At 35.9% G+C, this 24,008-nt stretch overlaps 1 protein-coding gene across 2 annotated transcripts in view; it reads left to right on the forward strand.

Moving 5' to 3' along the window:
• The window catches only part of KCNQ2 (potassium voltage-gated channel subfamily Q member 2), a 942,433-nt gene that overhangs the window by 667,836 nt on the left and 250,589 nt on the right, over positions 1-24,008 (forward strand). For both annotated transcript variants that reach the window (XM_044090450.1, XM_044090449.1), the window contains exon 6: positions 17,422-17,532. In XM_044090450.1, the coding sequence (XP_043946385.1) occupies positions 17,422-17,532 (111 nt within the window). The remainder of the gene's footprint in view (positions 1-17,421; positions 17,533-24,008) is intronic.

The following is a 24,008-nucleotide window of genomic DNA, read 5'->3' on the forward strand; positions in this document are numbered from 1 at the left end:
CGAGGTTTCCTTGCTGCCTGGTTTATGGATTCTAGTAGGTGTGGTTATTATTTGCGAGAATCTGTAAAGATTATGTGATTGATAGGATTAGGGGAGCTACAGGTTGCCCAGTCTATATTAAAGTCACCTAGCACAGTGGTTTCCTGAAGTAGGTGGGTAGAGAGGCAACTAAGTATATTTTCAAGAGTATTGATATTGTTTCCAGGGGGGAGATAGGAACAAATTAGATAGATAGATTTGGAGTTGTTGATTTGAAGTTTATCAGTAAGGGTTTCTGTATTAGTATTTGAGGGGAGGAGCACATTGAAGGGTGAAACTTGGAGTTCTGATTACCCAGTCGTATTTAGAAGCACTGTTGTGAGAGTTTTGTTTAAATGCCAAATTTGATCTGAATTCATATCCTTTGTCCTTACATAAATGAAGTAAATTTATTTTACACACTCATGTGATGCAAGTGTCCAGTGTGGTGACATGACCTCAGTGATCCATGCAAGGATCACATGAATATACTGACCTGGGCCACATGAATATACTGACCTGGGCCACATGAATATACTGACCTGGGCCACGTTAAAGTTTAATCCGGCCACAGATGACTTTTCCTGTTTCTTCTTTTGGGTGTCCTACATCTGTTAGAGAACCATAATCATGTCTTATGTTATGTTTAAAATCCAACAGGAATCTTCTTTACATCTGGTGAAGGACCAGATGTCCTTTTCCCCTATAATTTTATTAAAGCAAAGGAACCTAAACTGCAGATTTCCTTGGAGGAAGAGTCAGAAAACTTATATCTTTTGTAGGCTTTCTGTTCGTAACCCAGAAGACTTTTTCCTCCAGTCTGTCCTACATATGGTGTAGACTATAAAAGTTTGTTGAAGGAGATAATTTTGGCCTCCTCAATGAGGTCTTCAACATCAATTTTAGTACTTTTTGGGGACTGAATTAAGTCAAAGTTTAGATTGAAACACTCAGCACATCTGACTGTGCCTTTGAAGGCCTTTCAGATATCTAAGAGATCAGGTATTAGTGAGTATTGTTTTAATCTTCAGCATCTCTCCCCCACTTTAAAATGTCTTTTCTTAAAGATCATGCAATGCAATCTTCTGGCTGTCTCTTTGAGAGCTAACTCAAATTATACCAATCAATACCAGTTGGGGAAAATTTTAGCTGGTCTTTTTCAGAGATTTCTCGTGTTACAAGAAGGCTTTTTAAAATGTTTCGAATTTCTAGTAAAAATCTGTTCATACATCATTCATCTTTTTAAAACATTCTTAAACGTATGGAATAAGAATTCAATGCATGCTGATACTGATTCTTGCTGAAAGATCAGGTGATATTTATTTATTTATTTTTAAATTTGTTGACCAGGAATGTCTGACTAACTAAAGCCCTTTTTCAGCAGAGGCCAGGGAGAAAAGCTCCAAGTAATGCAAACAAATTTAAAGTTCCAAGATAGTTTACGCGTCTATATTATAACATCGAAGTCTAACAACTTTGAATGTTATAATATCGAACCCAGTAGAGTGAACACTGGAAATAAGAAAGCTGCAGAACACCAAATACTTTCCTAGGGAAAGTATTCAGTGGGCCATTTCTGCAGCTTCGCTATTTCCTTAACTGTGGAGTGAAGGTTACAGACCGGGTTAAGGTAAGTGTGCGAACAAAGGTGAGTGTGCGATTGGGTGCGGGTTAGGTGAGTTGGGGCATGGGTCAGGTAAGTGTGGGATTGTGTGAACGTGAGGGTTAGGGTGGGGTAGGTGAGTTAGGGTTAGGGAGCGGGTAAGGTGAGTGTGCAATACTGATGGACCTTAGGGTTAGGGTTGGGTTAAGGTAAGTGGATAGCTAGTGGTGTATGTATGGTTTTGTGTAGGGTTTTGTGACTTGTGTGTGTGTGTGTGTGTCTGTGTGTGTGTGTGTGTGTGTGTGTGTGTGTGTGTGTGTGTGTGTGTGTGTGTGTGTGTGTGTGTGTGTGTGTGTGTGTGTGTGAATTATTTCTTTTGGTGTGCTTGTGTTGTGTGTATGTTTTTCGGAACAGCGAATTTGTTTCCCTGGGAAAAAATTTGTTATTCTGACTGTTCTGTATTCTGGTGTTTTGCTCTACTGGTGTCGATATTATAACATTCAAAGTTATAAGACTTCAATGTTATGATATAGACCCAATTTAAGAACACATGCAATAATACATAATGCTTAAAAGTCAAAATGAAACAACAACAGTACTGTGTTACAAATAAAGTTATAAATGCATAGGAAGTTACATGAAAAGCATTGGGGAGAAAGAGTAACCGTTTTTTTTTTTTTAGGGTTGAGAATGAGCTGATTATTGGAGAGCCATGTCTCGACTGAGTTAAAGGATGACTGGATAGTGGATAAGAGTTCAGAGGGAGAGTTGACAGTGGGGATGACTATAGAGTCATCAATGTATTGGACTATGGAGGACTGTGGGCAGGAAGAATAGAGTAGGTTAGTGAAGATGTTAATATGTAGTGGTCCAAGAATGGATCCTTGGGGGAGAAGTTGAGGTCAGAGAGTTTGTTTAGTAGCAGAGAGGAAGAAACAGTATCAAAAGCCTTTGAGAGATCAAGGAATAGACAAGAGATAAGTTTATGATCATCTCTGGCTAACTAAAGAAATAGTGTTGTGGAAGGATAGTAGAGCTGTGGTGGTACTATGTTTAGGTCGAAAACCATGCTGTGTAGGAGTGAGTAGTTTTTCCTGTATAAGATATTGCATAACTCGTTTGTGTATACCTTTCTCCAAGACTTTAGAGGGAGGGTAGAGGATAGCAACAGGTCTGAAATTGGAGATTTCCTAGGAGTTACCTCTTTTATAAATAGGTAGGGTGTAGAATTGTTTCCATATTGATGGGGCTTTAGATTCAGAGACGCAGTGATTGATTATGACAGATAATGGTAGAGCAACATGGTGAGCTTCTATCTGCAGAAAGTATTATGGGATGTTGTCAGCAGATACAGAGCATGGATTTAGCCTAGAGAGCAGGGATTTGATGTAGGTAGTGGGAACAGGTTTAAGGGAGAAATTGTTTACAGAGTTTTATTTTATTTATTTATTTTACATTTGTTGACCGGGCTAGTCTAACTGGATATATGTCCATTTTCAGTAGAGGCCCAAGAAGAAAAGCTCCACATAAAAAAACAAAGACAGAATATTGCAACTACAGATACAGTTCACTTGTCAGACAAAACAGCTGTTTACATGGTAACATAGTAGTCATGATAGATAACAAACAAAAGCAAAACAATTTTTTTTTACATTCCAAAATCCAGGATGTATATGTCAGAGAAGAACAGGTAATTATTTACAAGGCAGGGACACATTATTTAAAAGGCAGCGACACATCTATAAGGCAATGACACATTCATAAGGCCCTTGTTGGGTACAATCATCCTAACTTGTAATAGAAACTGAGAAAAATGGGTTTTAAACAGTCTCAAGTTAGCTAACTGATAAGAATAAGAGGATAACAGGATGAGGAATCTTAGTCTGGGTTGGTACAAGGACATAGCCAGTGGGTTGTAAGGTATATTTTGAGTTTCTTTTTGAATAGTGTAGTTGAAGAAAGAGATGTGAGTTCACCAGGAAGTAGGTTCCAGATTTTTCCCACAGAGTTAAAGAAAAGAGAATCTCCTGCTTTATTGTTGGGTTTTTATATAGATACAAGTAGTTTATTTGCTGAGCGTAGGTTTGTAAGATTTTTATATGGGGCGATTAGATTCATTTGTATAGGTGTATTGCTTGGATGATAAAGGGTCTCGTGGGCAATAATAAATTGGTGGAATTATATTTGATTTCACAGCTCAAGCCAACCCAGTAGTTTCAGATTTAGGCAGTGGTGGGTTCTAAAAGGGGAGCCGGTTGCAAATCTGGCAATGTTATTGTAGGACATTGCTAGATTGTTGAAGTTGCTTTTTGATAGATTAGTGTATATAGGAGAAGCATAGAGGAGAGTTGAGATGAGGTGGGTGTGGGCAATAGTAGTTCTAACTATGGGAGTAAGGAAGGGTTTAATCTTATAGAGGGAGCCTAGTTTTCTATTGACTGATTTTATTGTGGTATTAATATGAGAATCATAGTTAAGGTTATTGTCTATTGTTAATCCTAAGAGTTTGGTGGTAGTGTCAGGAGATATGGCCATGCCATTAATATATTTGATAATGAAGTTAATTGGAGTGGACTTTTGTGTGGGAGTAATGAGCAATAATTTAGTCTTCTTGGGGTTAAGGAGTGGACAGCACTGTAAGAACCATTTTTTTACTAATTCAAAGACATTTTGGGTGAGGGACTGCAGTTCAGATGGACAAGGAGTGGAGCATATTAATGTGGAGTCGTCTGCATATTGTATGCATGTAGCTTGAGGGATGTTTACATTCAGCTTGTTAATAAATATTGAAACTAGAAGAGGGCCCAATATAGAACCTTGGGGTACATCAAGGGTGACAGGAAGGTGGTTAGATAGACTATTTTCCCAAAGCACTGCTTATTGCCTGTTATCTAAGCAGGACTTGAACCACAGTAGTGCCTGTGTATCAAGTGAGAGGGGCTTAAGTATATTTAACATAATTGATGGTCGACCATGTCAAATGCTTTTGAGAGATCAATAAAGATTGCAGAAGAAAAATTGCTATTGTTACGGTGAGTAGTTGAAGACTTCGCCCAATGGACCACAATGCAACAAATATCATTGAAAGTCATTTTCAGCAAATAACAGAACAAGCTTTTTTTCAGGAGGGCTTCCTGGTGTGGAGGGAGATTCCCTCCTTACTTATAATTACCAATCCATGATTGCACAACAGTGAAGAAAATACAAAAGTCAATGAGCACTAAAAGTGGCTTTCACTGATACCTCCTTCACAAGTCTCCATAAAATATTGGCATTCTACTGTCTTATTTATCCATTTATTTCTTACTTTCATAGTTTTATTTCTTCTGGCAGATGTTCCCATGAATTAACGTAATACTATATCTTGTTTTTGTACCATATTTTTCATTCTATCTCATCGAACTTTGTCTTCTACATTCTTATCTTTTCTTAATAATGTTCTATTTCTTCATTTATGCCTTCTTTTTCTATTTTATTTTTCTTCATTATTTTCAAAAATTTTTCATATTTATATTAAACATGTGTTTTTCTAATTTCTCATCTCACTCATTTATCCACTTCAATACTTTAAGTACATTTAAAGAGGCTGCAAATACCTCTGGATTTATTATCCCTAGTCCTCCTTTCACTTTATTCATGTACAAAACTCCTCTATTTATTAGATTGAATTTAGAACTCCATGTAAATGTAAGAATTATTTGCAATAACTGTTCTTCATATATTCTAGTAATCATAATCACACTTGATAAATATGTTAATTTTCCCATTAAAATCAAATTTATCAAACTGACATTTTTTCCATAAAAACAATGCCCTTAATTATTTTAACAATCTTACACATTGCATTCTGTTTACTTCTCTATTATCAAATGTTATTCCAATCACTGAATTATCTTTCATTATGAATTGTACACCACCTATTTGCACCACATCTCCCAGTTCTTTGCTTTTATCCTAATTTAATATAATGACTATTTCTTTTAGACATTCAACTACAAATAAGTTTACTCCCCTCATACAAATGTTATTTTTAGCTATTATAATATCATCTGCATATGTCAACAGCACTGCAATCTCTGCACCTGTCTGCATCACATACCCTGCCCTGCATTCTTTGTTTTAAAATTCACCTCACTCACTATCACATTCATAACTAAAGCAAAGAACAAACAGCTCATAGGACATCCTTGTTTTATACTATTCCTCATCTCTATTTCTTTACATAACCAACCATTTACCAACACTCTTATTTTATTAGTACTATAAGCTGACATACAAACTTTCCTAATTGTATTGCTTAAATTTTGTATGTTAATTACTTCCCATAATGTATCATGTTCTATTTTATCAAATGCTTTACTGATGTCTCCTACTATGAGTTTCACATCCTGACTTCTATTTATATCATCCACAATTTCTCTCGCAATCAACAATTTTTGATACCCTTTCCCCTTTATATCATTTAAGCTTTCCTCCTATTTTCCATTTTTCTTTCTAGTCTTTTCTGTATTATTTCCATAAATATCTTGTAATCTGTATTATTTAATGCTATTGGTCTTCAGTTTTTTATATTTTCTTTTTCTCCTTTTTTCCATATAAATTATAATATTCCACTACACATCTCCTTATAAGCAAAACCTTTGTTAAGCATTTATTCAAAACATTTGAAGATATTATTTTTAGCACTCTGTTAGATTTTTATACATTTCATATCCTTGCCTGCAGCCAAATCTATATTTACCTGTCCAAGCACTTTATACAGCTCAAATAATGTAATCTCTTTTTTGAAATGTATTATTTACTTGTTCTGAGAATTGTTTAACTTTCCATATTCTCTTACATTCTTTCTTTTTTCCTTGGAACATTTTTTTCTACACAACAAACTACAATATTCATAATCAACACTTGTGTTTTTTCCATGTCTCTTTTTCCATTTTGCTGTTTCTCTTATTATGCTACTATCTTCCTTTAGTATTTTACTTAAATATGCTGATACTTTCTCCCTTTTCCTTGTAAAAATACCTTTATTTAAACAATTTCTTAATTTTTTCATAGTTTCTTTTATGTATTCATTTTTTCTTTATCATAACACTCTCTGTCATCCTTAAGTCTACTAAAACATTTTACATATCTTTCAATATTTTTCTTTTCTGTCTTTCTTACCTTGCTCTGTCATTGTAAATCCATATATCCATCCATCCTCAACCCCTTTTACCATTTTACACATAGGGTCGGGGTGTCATTTCTCTAAGTGAAATCATCTCGAGCCAAGGTTTACACTGATGGGTGGCTAGCCCTGCCATGGCCATTGTAAATAACAACTTTGAAAAACTTCATAGTAACATGATCTCTCCATAACTATAACACTTTCCCCCTTTTTATTCCATTCTGTTTTATTTACTCTTTTTATAACTTTTCATATTCTAATATGCTCTTTATTTTTATTTACTTCTATCCATATTGCCAAAAAGATCTATAAATCCTGCTACAACAACCTCTACTTCTATTATGCTTATTCCTTCTGATAAGATAAAATAATCAGTCTCAGATTTAAGTACCCTTCTTTTATATGTTTAATAGTTTCCATTCCATATAATCAATTTACTACACTTCATAACTTCTACCTTCCTTTTTTTCTTTTTTTTTTATTCCTTAAGTCACAGTTGAAGTTTCCTGTCATTATGATATTCATATTTACCTCCACATAATCTAGAGTCTGTTGAAATAAATTCTCCCTGTCCTTACAAGTAACATAAACATTCAATGCTATAATCCTATACTTTTTCTTCCCATCTTAAATCTACAATAGTTAGTTCTCCAGTTCTTACCAATGTTACATACAATGTTACTAGCCTTCTGTATTTCCTCAGCATTGATCATTTCCCAAATTCTGTATTATATTTCTGTTCCATTCTCACAGCACTGTGCAAGACGTATTACAGCTAAAGGGACAGCTTAATACTTTAAGAAAATCCAATAAGTGAAATAATCAGGGTTTCTTGTAGCTTTACTGAGATTTCTTAACTTTAATACTTGTAAAACTGCAACACAATACAAATAGCAACATATCAGAATATATACAATATACAGCACTTCTAAATACAAAAGAATTACAACATACAAATTACTTACAGGAGATGTGAATGCCAGGGCCTAGGAAAAGAAGATCATGACTGCACTTCATGAGGGCTAGAAGTGAAAGAAAGCTGCTTCCTGATTGAGTTACATCACTTCCTGAGGCTTGCTACAATGCTGTAAAACACATTAATCTGTTATAAATAAAATGCCACTAGATGGGAGCAACAGGTCAAAAATGCTTAAACTGTACACCTATAATATAAACTGCCTGCATTGCTATGAAGGGCAGAATAATTTCCACACTGTATTTTCTCTGTTTGTGGTCTTTCTTCATTGTTAAAAATTGAACATCTTCCAAAGCAATTATATATACATTACATTTGTTATACCATTCTAAAACTGCTATCCTTCTCACTATATTCTTAATAATATTCACATTTACTGAAAGCATTCTTAATTTATTACTTACTTTTTCTTAATTTATGACAGGCTGTGCTCTCTTTAAGCTTATTTTTCTACATTCTTTCTCTTTCAATTTTTATCACATATTACCCATCTCCTTTCTTCTTCTGTTTTAGACTTATGTCTTTAAATTTATTTTCCTATCTTTTAATCTTTTTTCCCCAACATATTTTTTTTGTTTTTTATTATTTTTCAGTTTTTGCCTTCTTCATCACAAATTTCCAAATCTTTTTCTATCACATCTTCTTTATATTTTCCTAAGTTTTCATCAGTTTCTACTTACAACCCCCTTTCCCTTTGTTCCTTATCCTCTCTCTTTTTTCACCCTCTTTCTCATTCATTGCAATTTTACAGTCCATCCATAAATGTCCTGTTTGATTACATTTATATCATTTTAATTCCCATCTGTTTCCCTGCATATGTAAGATTTCTTTTGTCTCAGGTTTTACCAGATATCCTTCTTTTACAGAAAAAAACATGTTTTGAGTTAATATTTTATACCTTCAATATTTATTATACTAAGACTATGAGTACATTTTTCCATTTCTATTTTCAAAACATTACATTCCCATTCACCAGTCCATAAACCATTATTGACATAAACTTTTGAAATGCCTATTATTTCTTTATGTATTTTTTAAATGTCCTTTCAAAGTCTCTCTTTACACTCCTATCTGAAATTGTATGGATATTTTCTTTTTTGTCTCTCTAGTTATACATACGTGATCCATGGATTATCATTTTGCTTCCTTTCATACTCACATAGGAAGCCTTCTATGCCATAAACAGTCTCATAAATAATGTCACAAAATATCTCCTTATTTATCAGGATAAAAGATCTTACCTTTTATACTTTCACATTCATGGGAAGTATAATGGTATCTCAAACCTCATACCTATTTAGTTTCCTTCTTTTCTTTGCTTTGTATTCTTACCACATATTTTCTCTTCACACTATCTTCTTTTCTTTTCCTTCTTTTTGTTTACCATAGTTTCTGCATATGTCTTCTTCTTTTGCTAAACTTTACCCTTTAAAATAATTTCAGAGTCCTCTTCTAGAAATTTTTTTCTATTATTTCTCCCTAGGAAACATCTCCTCCATTTTCCAATTCACTGTGTTCAATCATTTCCCTAAGTACATCCTCCCACAACCCTCCTGAATCTGCAAACAGATTAAGCTGCAAAACAGCTTCCAAATCATTGAAAACTTCAGCAACAATGCCTTGCTTACTGACATTCATCTCCATTACGTCCACCACTCTGTCCATCTTGCATGCCATTATTACAGCCACCATACGATTCCTAGCACATACTCACTTGATAACTCCAGAGTTATGAGCAATATTATACAGAAGACGATGTAGGCCTTAATGCCCTTGTCAAATCTCCCCTAGTAGCATAAATACCACCTTGGGTCTTCCCTGAAAAGAGGCTGATAGCCTAATGGGACTAAACCTGTCAACAAAGGATAAATAAATAGTATATACCTAACTTGCAAGTTTAAATGTTTTGTTTTCCTGATATTCAAAGCTTATACTCTATCTGCTAGTAGATGTTGTACTCACTGTATATTCAATATCTTTGTTTCTTAATGATTTATCTACATATGCTCATTGCTCAAGTCACATAGTGCCTGTTCTTATAATGTTTGTCTGCCTTATGTTATATACACATTTATATTATCTGATTTAATGGTAATAATGTACTAATCTGTACTGCCTGATTTCATTGAGATATCTTGCTTATATTTTGTCTGTCCTACATTATATATACATTTGTATTGTTTGATTTTACTGTGATTTTATTTACCTGGGCATGCCTGAAATGGGTCGGTTGTGATGAGTGTACTAAATAATTAACTGAATAAGTAAATGTTTTGCTACTCTAGGAGATAAGGTAAGGGGTTGTATACATCTAGTTTTTTGGTATGAGAATTCATAACTAGCTCATGTGTTATTCTCTCAAAATTGTATTTTTATCAAGTGCTAAATATCTCTATCTCAATCTAGCTAGCCATCTGTATAGATTGGTATTTATATATATATATATATATATATATATATATATATATATATATATATATATATAGTTCCCATTCAGAAGCCTGAAACATCATAAGCCTGAAAATCAAAATCCTGAAACCAAAAGCCTGAAAATTCAGAATCCTGAAAACTCAAAATCCTGAAAGCCCAAAATCCTGAAAGACCAAAATCCTGAAACTCAAAATCCTGAAAACACAAATAATGCTAATATGTCACTATAAAGACACTAATATCTACCAACTGACCCTGACCCTAACCCTAACCCTAAGGTCCGTCACTATCGCACACTCACCTGACCCGCCTAACCCTAACTCACTTAAACCGCCTAACCCCAATATTTGTCACTATTGCATACATGCCTAATCTGCCCCTAACCCTAACTCACTTAAACCGCCTAACCCTAAAATAAAACCAACCGCACACTTACCTGACCCCAACGCATGACCTAACACCACAGGGCTAACAATAGCAAAGCCACAATGACATCAGTATGTCTATTTTGTGTTTTCAGGATTTTGAGTTTCAGGATTTTGGTCTTTCAGGATTTTGGGCTTTCAGGATTTTGAGTTTTCAGGATTCTGAATTTTCAGGCTTTTGGTTTCAGGATTTTGATTTTCAGGCTTATGATGTTTCAGGCTTCTGAATGGGAACCATATATATATATATATATATATATATATATATATATATATAAAATAACTTGGCTTATTCTAGGGTAAATACTGGTCAGTTTGTAAATTTAAAAGTATGGGTCATAAGGCACAAACATTTATGTCTGCTGCATCTGACACAGCTATGAAGGTGGGTTTGGTTGGCATAGACAGACACAGACATGCAAAGTATACAGCAGAGAAACTGCTCAAAGACAAAAACTCACATTCTGGACACTTAAGTTACAGGAAGCTTTCTGTTTAGTCCCCCTACCTTAGATCTCCTGAAGTCTTAGAAAGAAAATACGTAGGTGAAAGAGGCACATTTTTCAGTTGTATGTTTTCCCCAGTACTTATCCATATTCTAAGAAAACATTTTCACAGAAGACTGCCCAACATCCTCCTTGTACAGCTGCTGAAAGAAAAATGAATTGTAGGATACCAATGCTCAAAGCCTAAGAGAAAATTTAATTTTATTAGCTTTTCCATAGTCTTCATAACACACCTGCTTTATATGGAAATGAGACCTTAAGAATATCAGTATTTTGTTTCTTTTACATTTACAAAATATTTTATTTTTACATTTTTTGGGTCCTTTTTAAACCAGCTATTTTAAGATTGGTATATGGAGATACTGGCATAGTTCTTTATCCTGATAAAGAAACCTAAAGGAAAGTCAAAATAATTTTCATATTTTGCTATACAATATTTTCTTTTTCTGGAAAATATTATTACAATTTAGGTTTAACAAGTGTGGTATGTATTGATTTTAAAGCAGGGTTGTTTTTGTGAATTTTATCGTAATTATTTTTTTTTTTTGTAATATGGCCTTAAAAATTATGTATGCTTAACCAGTAATTTTTTTTGCACTTTCTAAGAATTTAGCTGACAGATTACATGTGATACACTAATTATGAAAAACATTGACTTTGTTGTGATTGTCTTTCAATGTAGCATTTATTTAAGTACATGACAAGTCTTGAGTTTCATGGTTTATAAGTTCATAGATTCAAGTGTACTTATTAAGTTATTGATCTGTAAGGATCTTAAGAAACCTAGCCTTACACTCCCATGGTAGTTTTAAATCCTTATATTTTCCATAAAATAACTGGACTGTGTTTAAACAGAAAAATAATCAGATATGTTTATACTTTATTTTCATCTGACTTATTTGTTTTTTAATCCAGGTTTTTGATTCAGTTTTATTTTAAGGCAATATAGTGGAATATCAGAAAATTATATATAATGTGTTTTTTTTCTATGAAAATAATTACAATGTATTTCTTATGAGGAGCATTTTTCTTGTTCAAGTTTTTTTTTTCAGAGAACATGTTAAGATCATATACGGATGGGAAAGTTACCTATATATAGCTTATTTAGTAATTATAGAAAAGAAAAAAACACTGCAGAACTCAACAAGGTGCAAGTCACACACTAACAAACCTCACATGAAGTTGAGTAACTTGAGCTTTATTTATCAGACCAGCACTGATTAAACACTTTCATCCCATAAATTGGGGCTTCATCAGAATAAAAACTTCAGTGACGTGACTTCCTTAAATACCTAATCCTTAAAGGTGAACAATCCTAAAAAAAGTATAAATTTGTTTCCAAAAATCTTAATAAAAGAAACTATTTAGTACCTTCAGTGGTGTACTGAGGTTGTTGCAAGAAGGCTTGATAGCTGCACAGATATATTTATTTAAGATCTGCTATATCGCTTCAACTCATCTGAACTTTAATCTCATTAATTTGGCTACAAGATCTCATAAATGCACATATTCTTGTAATGCATATAGTCAAACTTGTCATATTACAAGTGAAAATTACACAAACTCCCCTGTACTCCTCAGTGTGAAAGACTTCAACTCTCACCCCCCACTTTATTTTTTCAGTCCAGGTTCACTGAATTTCAAAAAGGTAGGATTGTTGACAGGCAGTGTATGACCTGTCTTGTTTTTCTTTTTTTTATTCCAGGAGGCTGTGAGACCAAACTACCCATAAATAATTTGCATTCATGCACTAAGATTTTGCTTCAGTATACAAACAGCAATACTATACTAGCAAATGCTATATTAAGCTTTTATGCTTAGATATAACTCAAGCTCAGGTGAATGCAAGTAATTTCTTCTACATGTTATTTCCTTCAGGACGGTGAGGTGGATGTTAATAATTATGTTCATAGGAGATTATTAGCTAAGTGCCCAAGAGCCATTAGAAACCTAACCATATTTAACCTGAGTTTCCCAATTTTCCATAGTTAGGTGAACAAAGGTCACAGAGGTATGAGCCTATGCTGTAGTATCTAATACCAACTGCCTCTGTCCATGATGGACATGGGCACCACCCCAGGAGTTAATTTGCGATTACCAATCCATTGATCTAGCTTGTAATTAAAGAGGGTCTGGGAATAGCTTTGCTTCAAGTGAATGGGAAGCTTGTTCAAGAGAAGGGGGAGTCTCTGAGAGATGTGTCTATCTCTACAACATGATATTTTTTATGTCAGAGGCTAGATTAAGATCCCTGGAATGAGTCTGATATGCAAATGTGTAACATTTCAATCAGGGTCAGATTGGAGACTGTCCTGTAGACCAGGCACAGATCACACATAAGTAGTCTGTATGAGATAGAATGCAGTATTTCTGTGCAGAGCTTTTTATACCCTATATGTTCCTGGTGAGAAACTTTTGGAGTTGCTCCAGCTGTTGCAGATGTCTAGTGAGGTACATGCAAAAAGTACATTGTACTCAGTTGTGTGATGAGGGCTGAGTACAATGAAATTATAACGCCTTTTGATCTGGATTCCATGCCCTTACATATGTGTTTTGCCATATACAAGGACTTTCTTACCACTGTGGACACATTGTGGCCGAAATTCAGATTACTATCAACCTGAGTACCCAGATTACATACCACTGGGTCTACTGTTAGGGGGGGATGCTGTCTTTACTGCAATTAGCTATGGTATTTGCTTTCCTATAGGGAATAATTATGCATTTGTTTGCATTTAGTTTCAATCCATGGAACCATTTCAATATGTCTTTCTTTTTTAGAGGTCAAATAATCTATTTTTATTGTGCGGTATATGCTGTTCTACTAATTATACCTCCTTTTCAGCATCTTTGTAAATGCTCTCCTAAGGAGATTGAGGAATGGCATACCTCTATAAATGGGGCAAATCCTCCTGTTTTTCTTTTATAAAAATGGAGACTACTACCCTCAGTTTCTCAATTCAAAGGTGCTGTTTTTGTTTTCCACTGAATGACACCCCAGCAATGTCCAGCTCCTTCAAGGTGGATCTCACCCAGCCTTGCAGCCTTGCCACAGAGGACCTACATAGTCACCGCAGTGACATCATGCACTAAAATAAATCTCATTCCACCAGCTGCTTGAGTCACTAACTCCTCATAGGAAGGTATGGCCATCAGATTCAAGAGTTCCTCAAAATGTTCCTACAACCTCTCAGTTATGTCCTTGGTTAAGGCTTCCATTACTCCACTCTGCCTGGCAACAGCCTGTGTAGTGATCCACCAAGTATGTTTTTTTATTGTTTGCTAGAACATGTTTGATGCCATCCAAGCCTTATTCTCCATGACCTTGACAAATTCTTCCTGCACTTTGGCCTTCATTTTAGTGAGCACTGCAAGTCCGACCTTTCTCATTTGTTGGCCAGTAGATGCCTCTCCGTTAGCACTTCATGCAAATTGTCCCTCTTTAGCCCGATAACTTCCTCCACCACTGCTGTCTACCAGAGGCTCCCGGAGTTCTTCTCATACCTTACAACTGCCCATATTTTTTCAAAATGTCCAGATATTTCCTCATATGTTTTGGTCTGTTCATCATAAAGTTTGTGGTTTTCTGGCAAATCACTAGTATGATCTGGGGAATGAAGTCACTAAATAATGACATGCACTTCTGTTTTATACTTCGAATACTTCAGAAAGTGTATGTTAACACAAAACCTGTTACTCTAGCAACTTTTTAAGTTTATAAGACCAGTAATTAAAATCTATCTTTTTTGGCATTTGTTCCCCCATTTTGTCAGGCTTTGTCCAAATTTCTTGCAGTAAGAAGTTGAGAGATATGGTTCTTCTGGAAGTGAGAAATTAAAGCATCCCACATGGATGCAGTCTGGTACAATGTTAGGGTTTCTTGGATCTGTTGATCTGCCACACCCAAGTCATTTGAACCAACTCACAACAAAATGGGTGTCCTTTCAGAGCTCAGCAACTCTCTTGACATGAGTGCTGAGAACATAAGGACTCAGAGCTGAGCACATGACTGCAGTGTCATTCTCCTTTGGCCAGAAATGGTTGGATACCAACTACATTTATGAACATCATTGTATTCAAGTGTAATGTTTGTTATAGACAGCTCAAGACTAACACATAAGTCCCAATAAATAAATAAAAATTAAACAGTTGGGTTCAGATCAGACAGGCTCTTACTCCCTCTCATCCCTCTGCAGGCATCTCTGAAATTCCTCATATGAGCACTGAAATCTTTAAAAAGAGCTAGGTGTCACATGTGGTTCACTGCTGACCTCTATACCTGTAGTCTACAAGAAGGCTTAATGCACTGAGTAGCTGTTATGTGCATATTCACAAACATGAAAGAGCTTAGCTTTATGTAATTTGCAGTCACTGAATTTGACCGTCTTGCTTACTGACACAAACTAAACTCAATCAAGAAAGCTACTTCCAGAGATAATGCTGTGTGTAGAGGTAAGGCCAAATAAATGGTACTTTTCAGCCTTCTCCCATGGGAATTCATAAACTTCTATCCAGTTGTCCATAAATTCACCCTTGGTATGACTGCCTGACTTTTCTTGAAAAGAGATGCAAGGCCTAAGGATGGGTACTGGTAGGCAGAAATGCCCGTGTGGCTCAGTTGCCTTGCAACTCTTATGATCCTATGATCCCAGTGTACCTTCTTCCTTTTTTTGGCTTTGTGTAACTATAAGGACAATAAACAAGGATCACATTAAAGCTCAGTTTGTTGATTTGTTACTGTTTAATATTCAGTTGTAAATACTTCCAAAATGCTGTTATTCAGAATACTACTAAACATGACATTTGGCTAGTAAGCCTGGTCTTCAGTCCACTTATAAAACTGTCCTTCATGTGTTAAGAGTACTTTAATGTGTTATCCTTCATGTATTAAGAGCACTCTAATGTGCTATCCTTCAAGTGTTGAGTACTCTAATGTACTATCCTTCGTGTGTTGAGTACTCTAATGTACTATCCTTCGTGTGTTGAGTATTCTAATGTACTATCCTTCATGTGTTAAAAATACTCTAATGTACTATCTTTCATGTGTTAAGAGTACTCTAATGTTCTATCCTTCATGTGTTGAGTACTCTAATGTACTATCCTTCTTGTGTTGAGTACTCTAATGTGCTATCCTTCATGTGTTGAGTACTCTAATGTACTATCCTTCGTGTGTTAAGAGTACTCTAATGTACTATCCTTCGTGTGTTAAGAGTATTCTAATGTACTATCCTTCATGTGTTAAAAGTACTCTAATGTACTATCTTTCATGTGTTAAGAGTACTCTAATGTGCTATCCTTCATGTGTTGAGTACTCTAATGTACTATCCTTTGTGTGTTAAGAGTATTCTAATGTACTATCCTTCATGTGTTAAGAGTACTCTAATGTTACTGTGGTGCTGTAATGCCTCTGAAGATGGCCTAGACCTCAACATACATTTATATAATGTGCCACTCCCTCAGGTTAACTGCGTCTCAGATGCTATTACTTACAATAAAAGATGTGCTACAGATAAATCTATTTCCTAGCAAAGATGTTTTGCACCTTGAAGCAGATTATGCTTGTCATCACCACGAGATACCCTGTCTAATTGCAAATTTCCCACAGTATAGCACTAAAATAACAAAGAAATGGCATGGTGGCAATTTCCCTCTTTCAGTATACCCGGTGTTTTTTTGATGGAAAGGAAATGTTGCTAAAAAAATCATGATTATTCCTGCTGTGCAGTGTCTCTTGTAGACGAAGAGCTAAAATACTATGGCAACTTCAAACACTTGATGCTTTGTTTCACGTCAGTCTTCTCATTGCGCTGAACTTATACCCAAATGTCATTATACGTTCTTGTTAACAATGTATACATTGGAGAATTGTTTGTAAATTTTACCACATACAAACTAGATTGTCAATATATTTTCATTGACAATAACTGAATGAACCTATTCAGCTTCCTTTGTGTATCTTTGCACAAATGAGCATTGTGTCACGTTCATTGTTGTTAATTTGTTGACTTTCTAGCTCTTGTTTTCATTAAGTATTGAATTTGGAGCTTTTTATCTTCATCCTTCTCTGAAAGGGGCAATACTCAGTCAAATCATCATGTTAAACAAATGAAAGAATGATTGAATGAATTAATGAATAGATAACATTTTATAGTCCATATATTTGAAGTGGATCTCCACTATGGTTCAGTTGAGGTAATGTATCATATCAGTATATATCAGTGTGAACCTTTGTGCTAAACTGATAAAAGAAGTTCTAAATGTGCGACTTTTAAGCCCATGTTTGTTACTTCTTACAGATCACACTAACAACCATTGGGTATGGAGATAAGTACCCGACTACATGGAATGGGCGTCTTCTAGCTGCGACCTTCACTCTCATTGGAGTATCTTTCTTTGCACTTCCTGCGGTAAGTGTACTGCTAGCGTTTCTGGAAATTTCTACAGAAGTTACCTAAATGTTGCTTTCTTTATTCCTGGATCTATTCTTAGAAAGCTCATATCAACATGTTTTTGATAAAAATCTAAGTTTCTTGGCCTGTAACTTTTGTTAATATTTTGTTTGTAAACACAGTTCTACAACACTTGCACTCCAATGCAAATAAACCGCGTGTAGTCTACTATACCTAAACAATTACACATTGTGTACACAATGTTGCAGCTGCATGCTGTGTACATTTCTCTTTCTGATAAGAACCTTTAGTGCAGTACAATGCAAAAGGCCTGCTAACTTGCACATTGTACTTCAGTCCTGCACTTGTACAGCTATTTGCTAAGGTGCTACATCTTAAGCTAAGCCACAATAAAAATATGAAAATATTTTCCATTGAACAAGCAAGTTAATAGATACGAGTCTTTGAGTCAATACCTCTGAAGCAGTTTTATATCTTCACATGAGTCTTTGAGTCAACACCTCTGAAGCAGTTTTATATCTTCTTTTATAACCTACATTCATAGCATAATATTATTGAATGAATGATAGGTACATATCATGCCCCAGATAATTTCCCTTTCATGAAAATCAAAAATGGAGCTATGTATGTCGTCATCATTTAAAACATTGTGATCTTCAGTGAAACACATATTGCAATGATACTTTTATATGTCTGTGAAAAGCTCTACAATATCTGCAATTGTTTTTTCAGTAACGATTCAGCAAAGATGCAAAATGTGAAAAGCTGTACAACACATGTAGTTTAATGATACAGTAAAGATGTGAAATGTGACACATTCTGTACAAGTAGTTGTTTTTTAGTAGAAATGTAGCAGAGCTTTGAAAGTGAAACTTTCACACACACACACACACACACACACACACACACACACACACACACACACACACACACACACACACACACACACACACACACACACACACACACACACACACACACACGCACGCACACACACACACACACACACACACACACACACACACACACACACACACACACACACACACACACGCATGCACACACTTGTGCATGCGCACACACACACACACACACACACACACACACACACACACACACACACACACACACACATGCACACAGATACACATTCACAAACACTTGCAAATATTTGGGCTCTTTAGATGGCTACTTCTGTTAGTGACTAGAAATTTCTGATAAATGAAGCAGCTTTGCATTGGGTGAAGTTGTTTGGATTTAAGATGTGGTGCACTGTCTGTGCTGGCTCATTGTCTAGGAAAAAAGAATGAAAAACACGGAAACATGCATAAGTATAGTGGATCAGAATCTTGAAGCTAAATGCAGCCAAATGTATGGCCATATCTGGCCAGTTTTAATTAAAAAAATGTTACAAGTCGATACATATCTCAAAACTTCACAGTGTAAGAAATCTAGATAAAACCAAAAATGGGGGTCTAAGGATGAAAAGCAGTGATGAATTTTAATTATTGCTCTTACATGCTTTAAAAAGTTGTTACAATAATAAATGTTGCATTAACTTGCATTTTCTGAAGGATGCAAAGTCTAAAACTCAAATGTCTGCCATTATTTAGTGACTTCAGTCCTTAATGATTTGCTGTTAGACCAGACATTTTATTAGGAATAGATCAAAGATATAAAGTGCAAATCTGGACATTCTGTGAAAATCTGGACAGTTGAGAGGTATGAATCCATAACATGCAGCCAGATGAGGTTTCAGTTTTATCTGTCTGCCTGCAGTTTGTTACAGAGTTAACAGTGGCACAGTTCTCTTCAGTGAGATGAGGTTTCGGTTTTATCTGTCTGCCTGCAGTTTAGTTTGTTACAGTGCAACAATGGCACAGTTCTCTTCAGTCTATCTTCCATCACAAATATCATATCTGATTACAAGTTAAATAATTCCTACTAACAGTAGCAGACAGTCATGAGTGACCCATGAACTCTGTCAGCTGCTAAAACTTACAAATTATGCCTACACTGAAAGTAATGTCCTGAGCATCGTGGATGGAACAACTGCCTTAAGTTTAGAAAAGAGGTCAGAAAACAAGGCATATGAAAATATGTCACTGTAGTTTTGTAAACAAAATGGTCTTCCTCTCATTGTTATTGTTGTAAGGCTGTTTTAAAATCACTTTCAACAAGGGATTTCCAGTTAGTTGTTCAATTGGTTTTTGGCACATTGCACTTATGGGTTTCTTCTACTGTGTTTTGCATCTAGAAGTCTAGATTTATTTATTGTGTGGCAGGAGGTGTTTGCTTGGTGTATATGAATTGGAAAACGCACAAAAGGGCTCATAGTGTAAAACTTTTATTGTTCATAGGACTCATTGGTTAGTTTTCTGTCCTGCTATAAATTTGGAGTGTTAATGCAATGCTGTTCACTGTATATCAGTGATTAGCAGTGCTCTGTACAGTAGCAAACAACTAGAAAGCAAATTTTCCCTATAGAGTGGTTCATAAAACTACCCTGTAAAGCCAAAAATATAGAGCAAAAAACTTGCATGCCGACAAGCTTAGAGCAGCTAGTTGGGTGTTGAGTGATAATAGCTACAGCTTTAGTAGAATTCAGTATCATGTAAACATTAAAGTTAGTACAATGCAGTACAGTTTAGCATAATCTGCCCCAATATAGCATCCTTATTAGTCTCCACCAACAAAGCACCCTTAATAGCCTTCTAACACCAAGACCCCACTCCCTTGTGGCTCGCCAATCAATGGACTTTATAGCATGGATCTGCAAAATCCTAACTTCTCAATAGCCAGCTTGGTGGATATACACAGCTTGAGACAAGTACTAATTGTCATATGTTTACTCACAACCACTTAATCCTTAAACCCTTCTAGAGTCCCACAAGGCTCTATATTTGGTCCTCTGCTCTTCAATATATTCACAAATGACCTACACACTGCCTCATCCACTGAATCACTTATGCAATGTGCAGATGATCCCACTATTATCTGCACCTCTCCTACACTAGTACAACTTCTCACAATCACACAACATACTTTTTCTGCAATCCTGGCTCACTATCAACTATTCCTAAATGCCAAAATACTAAACTACTTATCTTACTTCCAAAAAACCTCTCCATTGATAGAAACCAATTCAAAATATATGTGGCCCGGAATAGTCCACCACACTAAACTGCTAGGTGTAATTATTGAGTAACAGTAAAAGTTTGATCTCCACGTCCAACAGAATATAAACAAAACAAAACAAAACAAAAAAAAACTTGGCATCCTCTACAGAAAAAAACACTCCCTGACTGCATCAACCAAGATCACCCTAGAAAAAACCTTCCTACTACACTCCCTTCTATACAGTGCTTCTCTCTTCTCTAACCTACAGACTTCAATTAGATCCAAAATGGCACAGTGCTACAACAAAGTGGCAAGGTTTGCCACAAATTCCAAAACCAGCATACATCATTGTACACCACTGCAAATGCTAGACTGGCTAGAACTTCCCCAGTCACCTGCTCTATATCTAACTGAAAACACTGCCCACCATAATCAATAAGGCCCTGGCCTTCCCTGCCCTGAGCAACATCATGAATCCTTACAACCCCAGCAGAACTCTCAGGTCTGAAGATAAGAAGCTTCTCACTATCTCCAAAATGTCTAAAATACCTGGCTGGAGCCTTTTACTCTCACAGAGTAGCTAAAGCATGGAGCTCACTCCCACTATTGACCAGAAGTGTTCCTAATCTGGTACCGTTCAAAAAATCCTTAAGGCAGCAGCTTAGCAACTTGTGGCTGTGCTCACGATCTACTCCTGGATAATCTCTCATACCCTTTCTCCCTTCCCCCTTCTATATGCCCTACTTTCCAGAATCTCTCTTAGACTCTTCTTTCCACTCACCTAACACTGCCAAATACTAACAGTCCTCTAACATTCTTACATCTGATAATCCACCCTCTATTTTCCTATAAATATGCCTTCACTGTATCACTATAAAGTAACTAACATAACCACAGCATAAAATAAACTACTACTACTGCAACTACTGACTGTCATAGTGACAGACATCATAAAGCCAGTTTGTATAACATGTATTATATGTTTGTTTCCTCTGCCAATATTTAAACACTGTAGTATCACTATAAACTGACTAATATAAATACCATATATAATAAGGCACAACATTTAGAATTTGTGTCTATATCATAAGACAAGGTTGTGTAGCATATATTATATGTATATATGACTGTTTCCACTGCAAATATTTAAATACAGATTTGTGTGTCTCTTCACATGTATCTGTAACAACTTCTTTGTGTAGATTGTTTATTTTATACTGATGGAGCTTTTCTCCCAGGGTCTCTGTTGAAAACGGGTTCTCCTGACCCAGACGGACCATCTTGGTAAACAAATGTCAAATAATTAAATAAAATAAATAAATAAAGAAGCAGACACAGACATTGGAGGCTAAACTCTTGCACAGAAGTGCATATCAGTTTGCCAAAACCATGCACATAACACCCACCTCACTTAGCACACTATGTACACATAGACTAAAGTATGCTGATGCACTTAAAAGCAATCTACCTAAACAGCAACAAAGTATAATGGAGGACCTTTAACAGATTATAGAAACTATAGACCCATTACTCTGGCTAGTCTTATTTGCAAAACCATAGAAAGAATTATCAAGGAAATTATCACCAAGGACATAAGAGACCTCCAGACGCTGGATCCATCCCAGTATGGCTTTGTCTGAGGAAGGTCATGCTTACTGAATCTGGTGGGCTTCTTTGAAAAGGTCACTAAGGCAATGGATGAGGGGACTGAGGTGCATACTGCTTAGCTAGATCCAGCTAAAATAAAGCAATTGATACAGTACCCTACTCAGGTATTGTCAATGAATGAATGAAACTAGGCATAAACCTCGTTATAACACAGTGAATAGCTAGCCAGATAGCTCAGGGATAGGCCCCAAGAGGTTAGGATTGGTAAGACCACCTCTGCAAAGAGAAAAGTCACCAGTAGAGTCCCTAAGGGCTCTGTGCTGGGTTCAGTCCTCTTGGCACCTACTTCTTGAAGGTGAAAGCCAATGTCAAAGGCTTCTGGCTGACCATTTCTACAGGTGATTGCAAACTGGGAGCAGTTACTGAATTTGCCCAAGATGAGAACACACTTCAGGAAGGTCTAACACAGACAAATGTTTGCTGCCAAAGCCACGGCTTAAAACTCAGTGATAAGAAATGCATTATAGTATCTCTTGGGAAGTCAGTCACCTTGGATAACTACATAATCAAGAAAACACTCCTAAAAGGTGATTCACTAGTCAGGGATCTGTGAAGTCATGTATATAGTCACCTAGTCTTTGACCAACATATGTCCAAGGTAGTAAGGAAATCCTTCTTTTTGCTCAGCTTATAAGTGTATGACATGTAAGTCCAGAGAGGACATTGCACTACTGTACTTCACCCTTATCAGATCACTCATAGAGTATGATGCCCCTTTAGTATGACCAGACACATACAGCAACTGGAACGTCCCCAAAGGCTCCTTATAAAAAAAAATACAAGGAGTAAACAAAATGTCCCACACTAATCATCTCAAAGCCTTGTCTCTTTACACAGGATCATACAGACTTTTGAGAGGTGATCTTTGCATGGTGTACACTGCATCCCTGGACCCTGTTTTGATGAACCTTTTGCACACCTGCAAAAAAAAAAACAAAAAAAAAAAACATCAGAACTACTAGAGCAAAAAAAAAAAATTTGCTTGCAACATAAATAATGTTGGAGAGACAGATATGAATTCCTATTCTCTGCAACAGTCTCCCCATCCATATGAAGCAGAATTCCTTTCTAATCCTATTTAAGTGCAACTTAAACCAATGCATGGCAAATTGGATATTCACCCCTGTTCTGGTGTTTATGTCTGTGATGGACAGAGGCAGTCAGTAAATCATCCTGTATATAAATCAAATTGTGGGTCACATTTGGGTTGCACATCTAAGCTTATAAAGGCCCTAATTATTTATAAAAAAAAAATGAGGGGCAAACAGAAGGGACACGCCTATCCATGAATATTACAATACCTAAGAGATGCCAGGTCAGCTGTTCCTAGAAGAACAAAACTGATTAGTAGAATGTATGTGATACAACTAGAGTTTAAAGCTGATGCAGGGGACCAGTGAAGGTAGGGCTGAAGTGAAAAAGTCAAACAGTTCAAAAACAGGTACCAAATGAAGAATGGGAAGAGATCTGTTTAGCCCTACAATATTCAACCAAACCAATGAAATTCAGGATTTTTAAGAAGCTATTCAATAAGAGTCTTCTTTCGGCTTTTCACGTTTAGGGGTCACCACAGCAGATCACCTGTCCACTCATGATTGGCAGTGGAGTTTTACAGTGTTGAGTTGCCAGCTGGGCACCCAACCTTCCACAGAAGGCACACACATGCACACATTCACACCTAGGGC

This window comes from Protopterus annectens, chromosome 12.part0 (assembly GCF_019279795.1).
Source record: "Protopterus annectens isolate FY-2018-M chromosome 12.part0, PAN1.0, whole genome shotgun sequence".
Classification (NCBI taxonomy): domain Eukaryota; kingdom Metazoa; phylum Chordata; order Ceratodontiformes; family Protopteridae; genus Protopterus; species Protopterus annectens.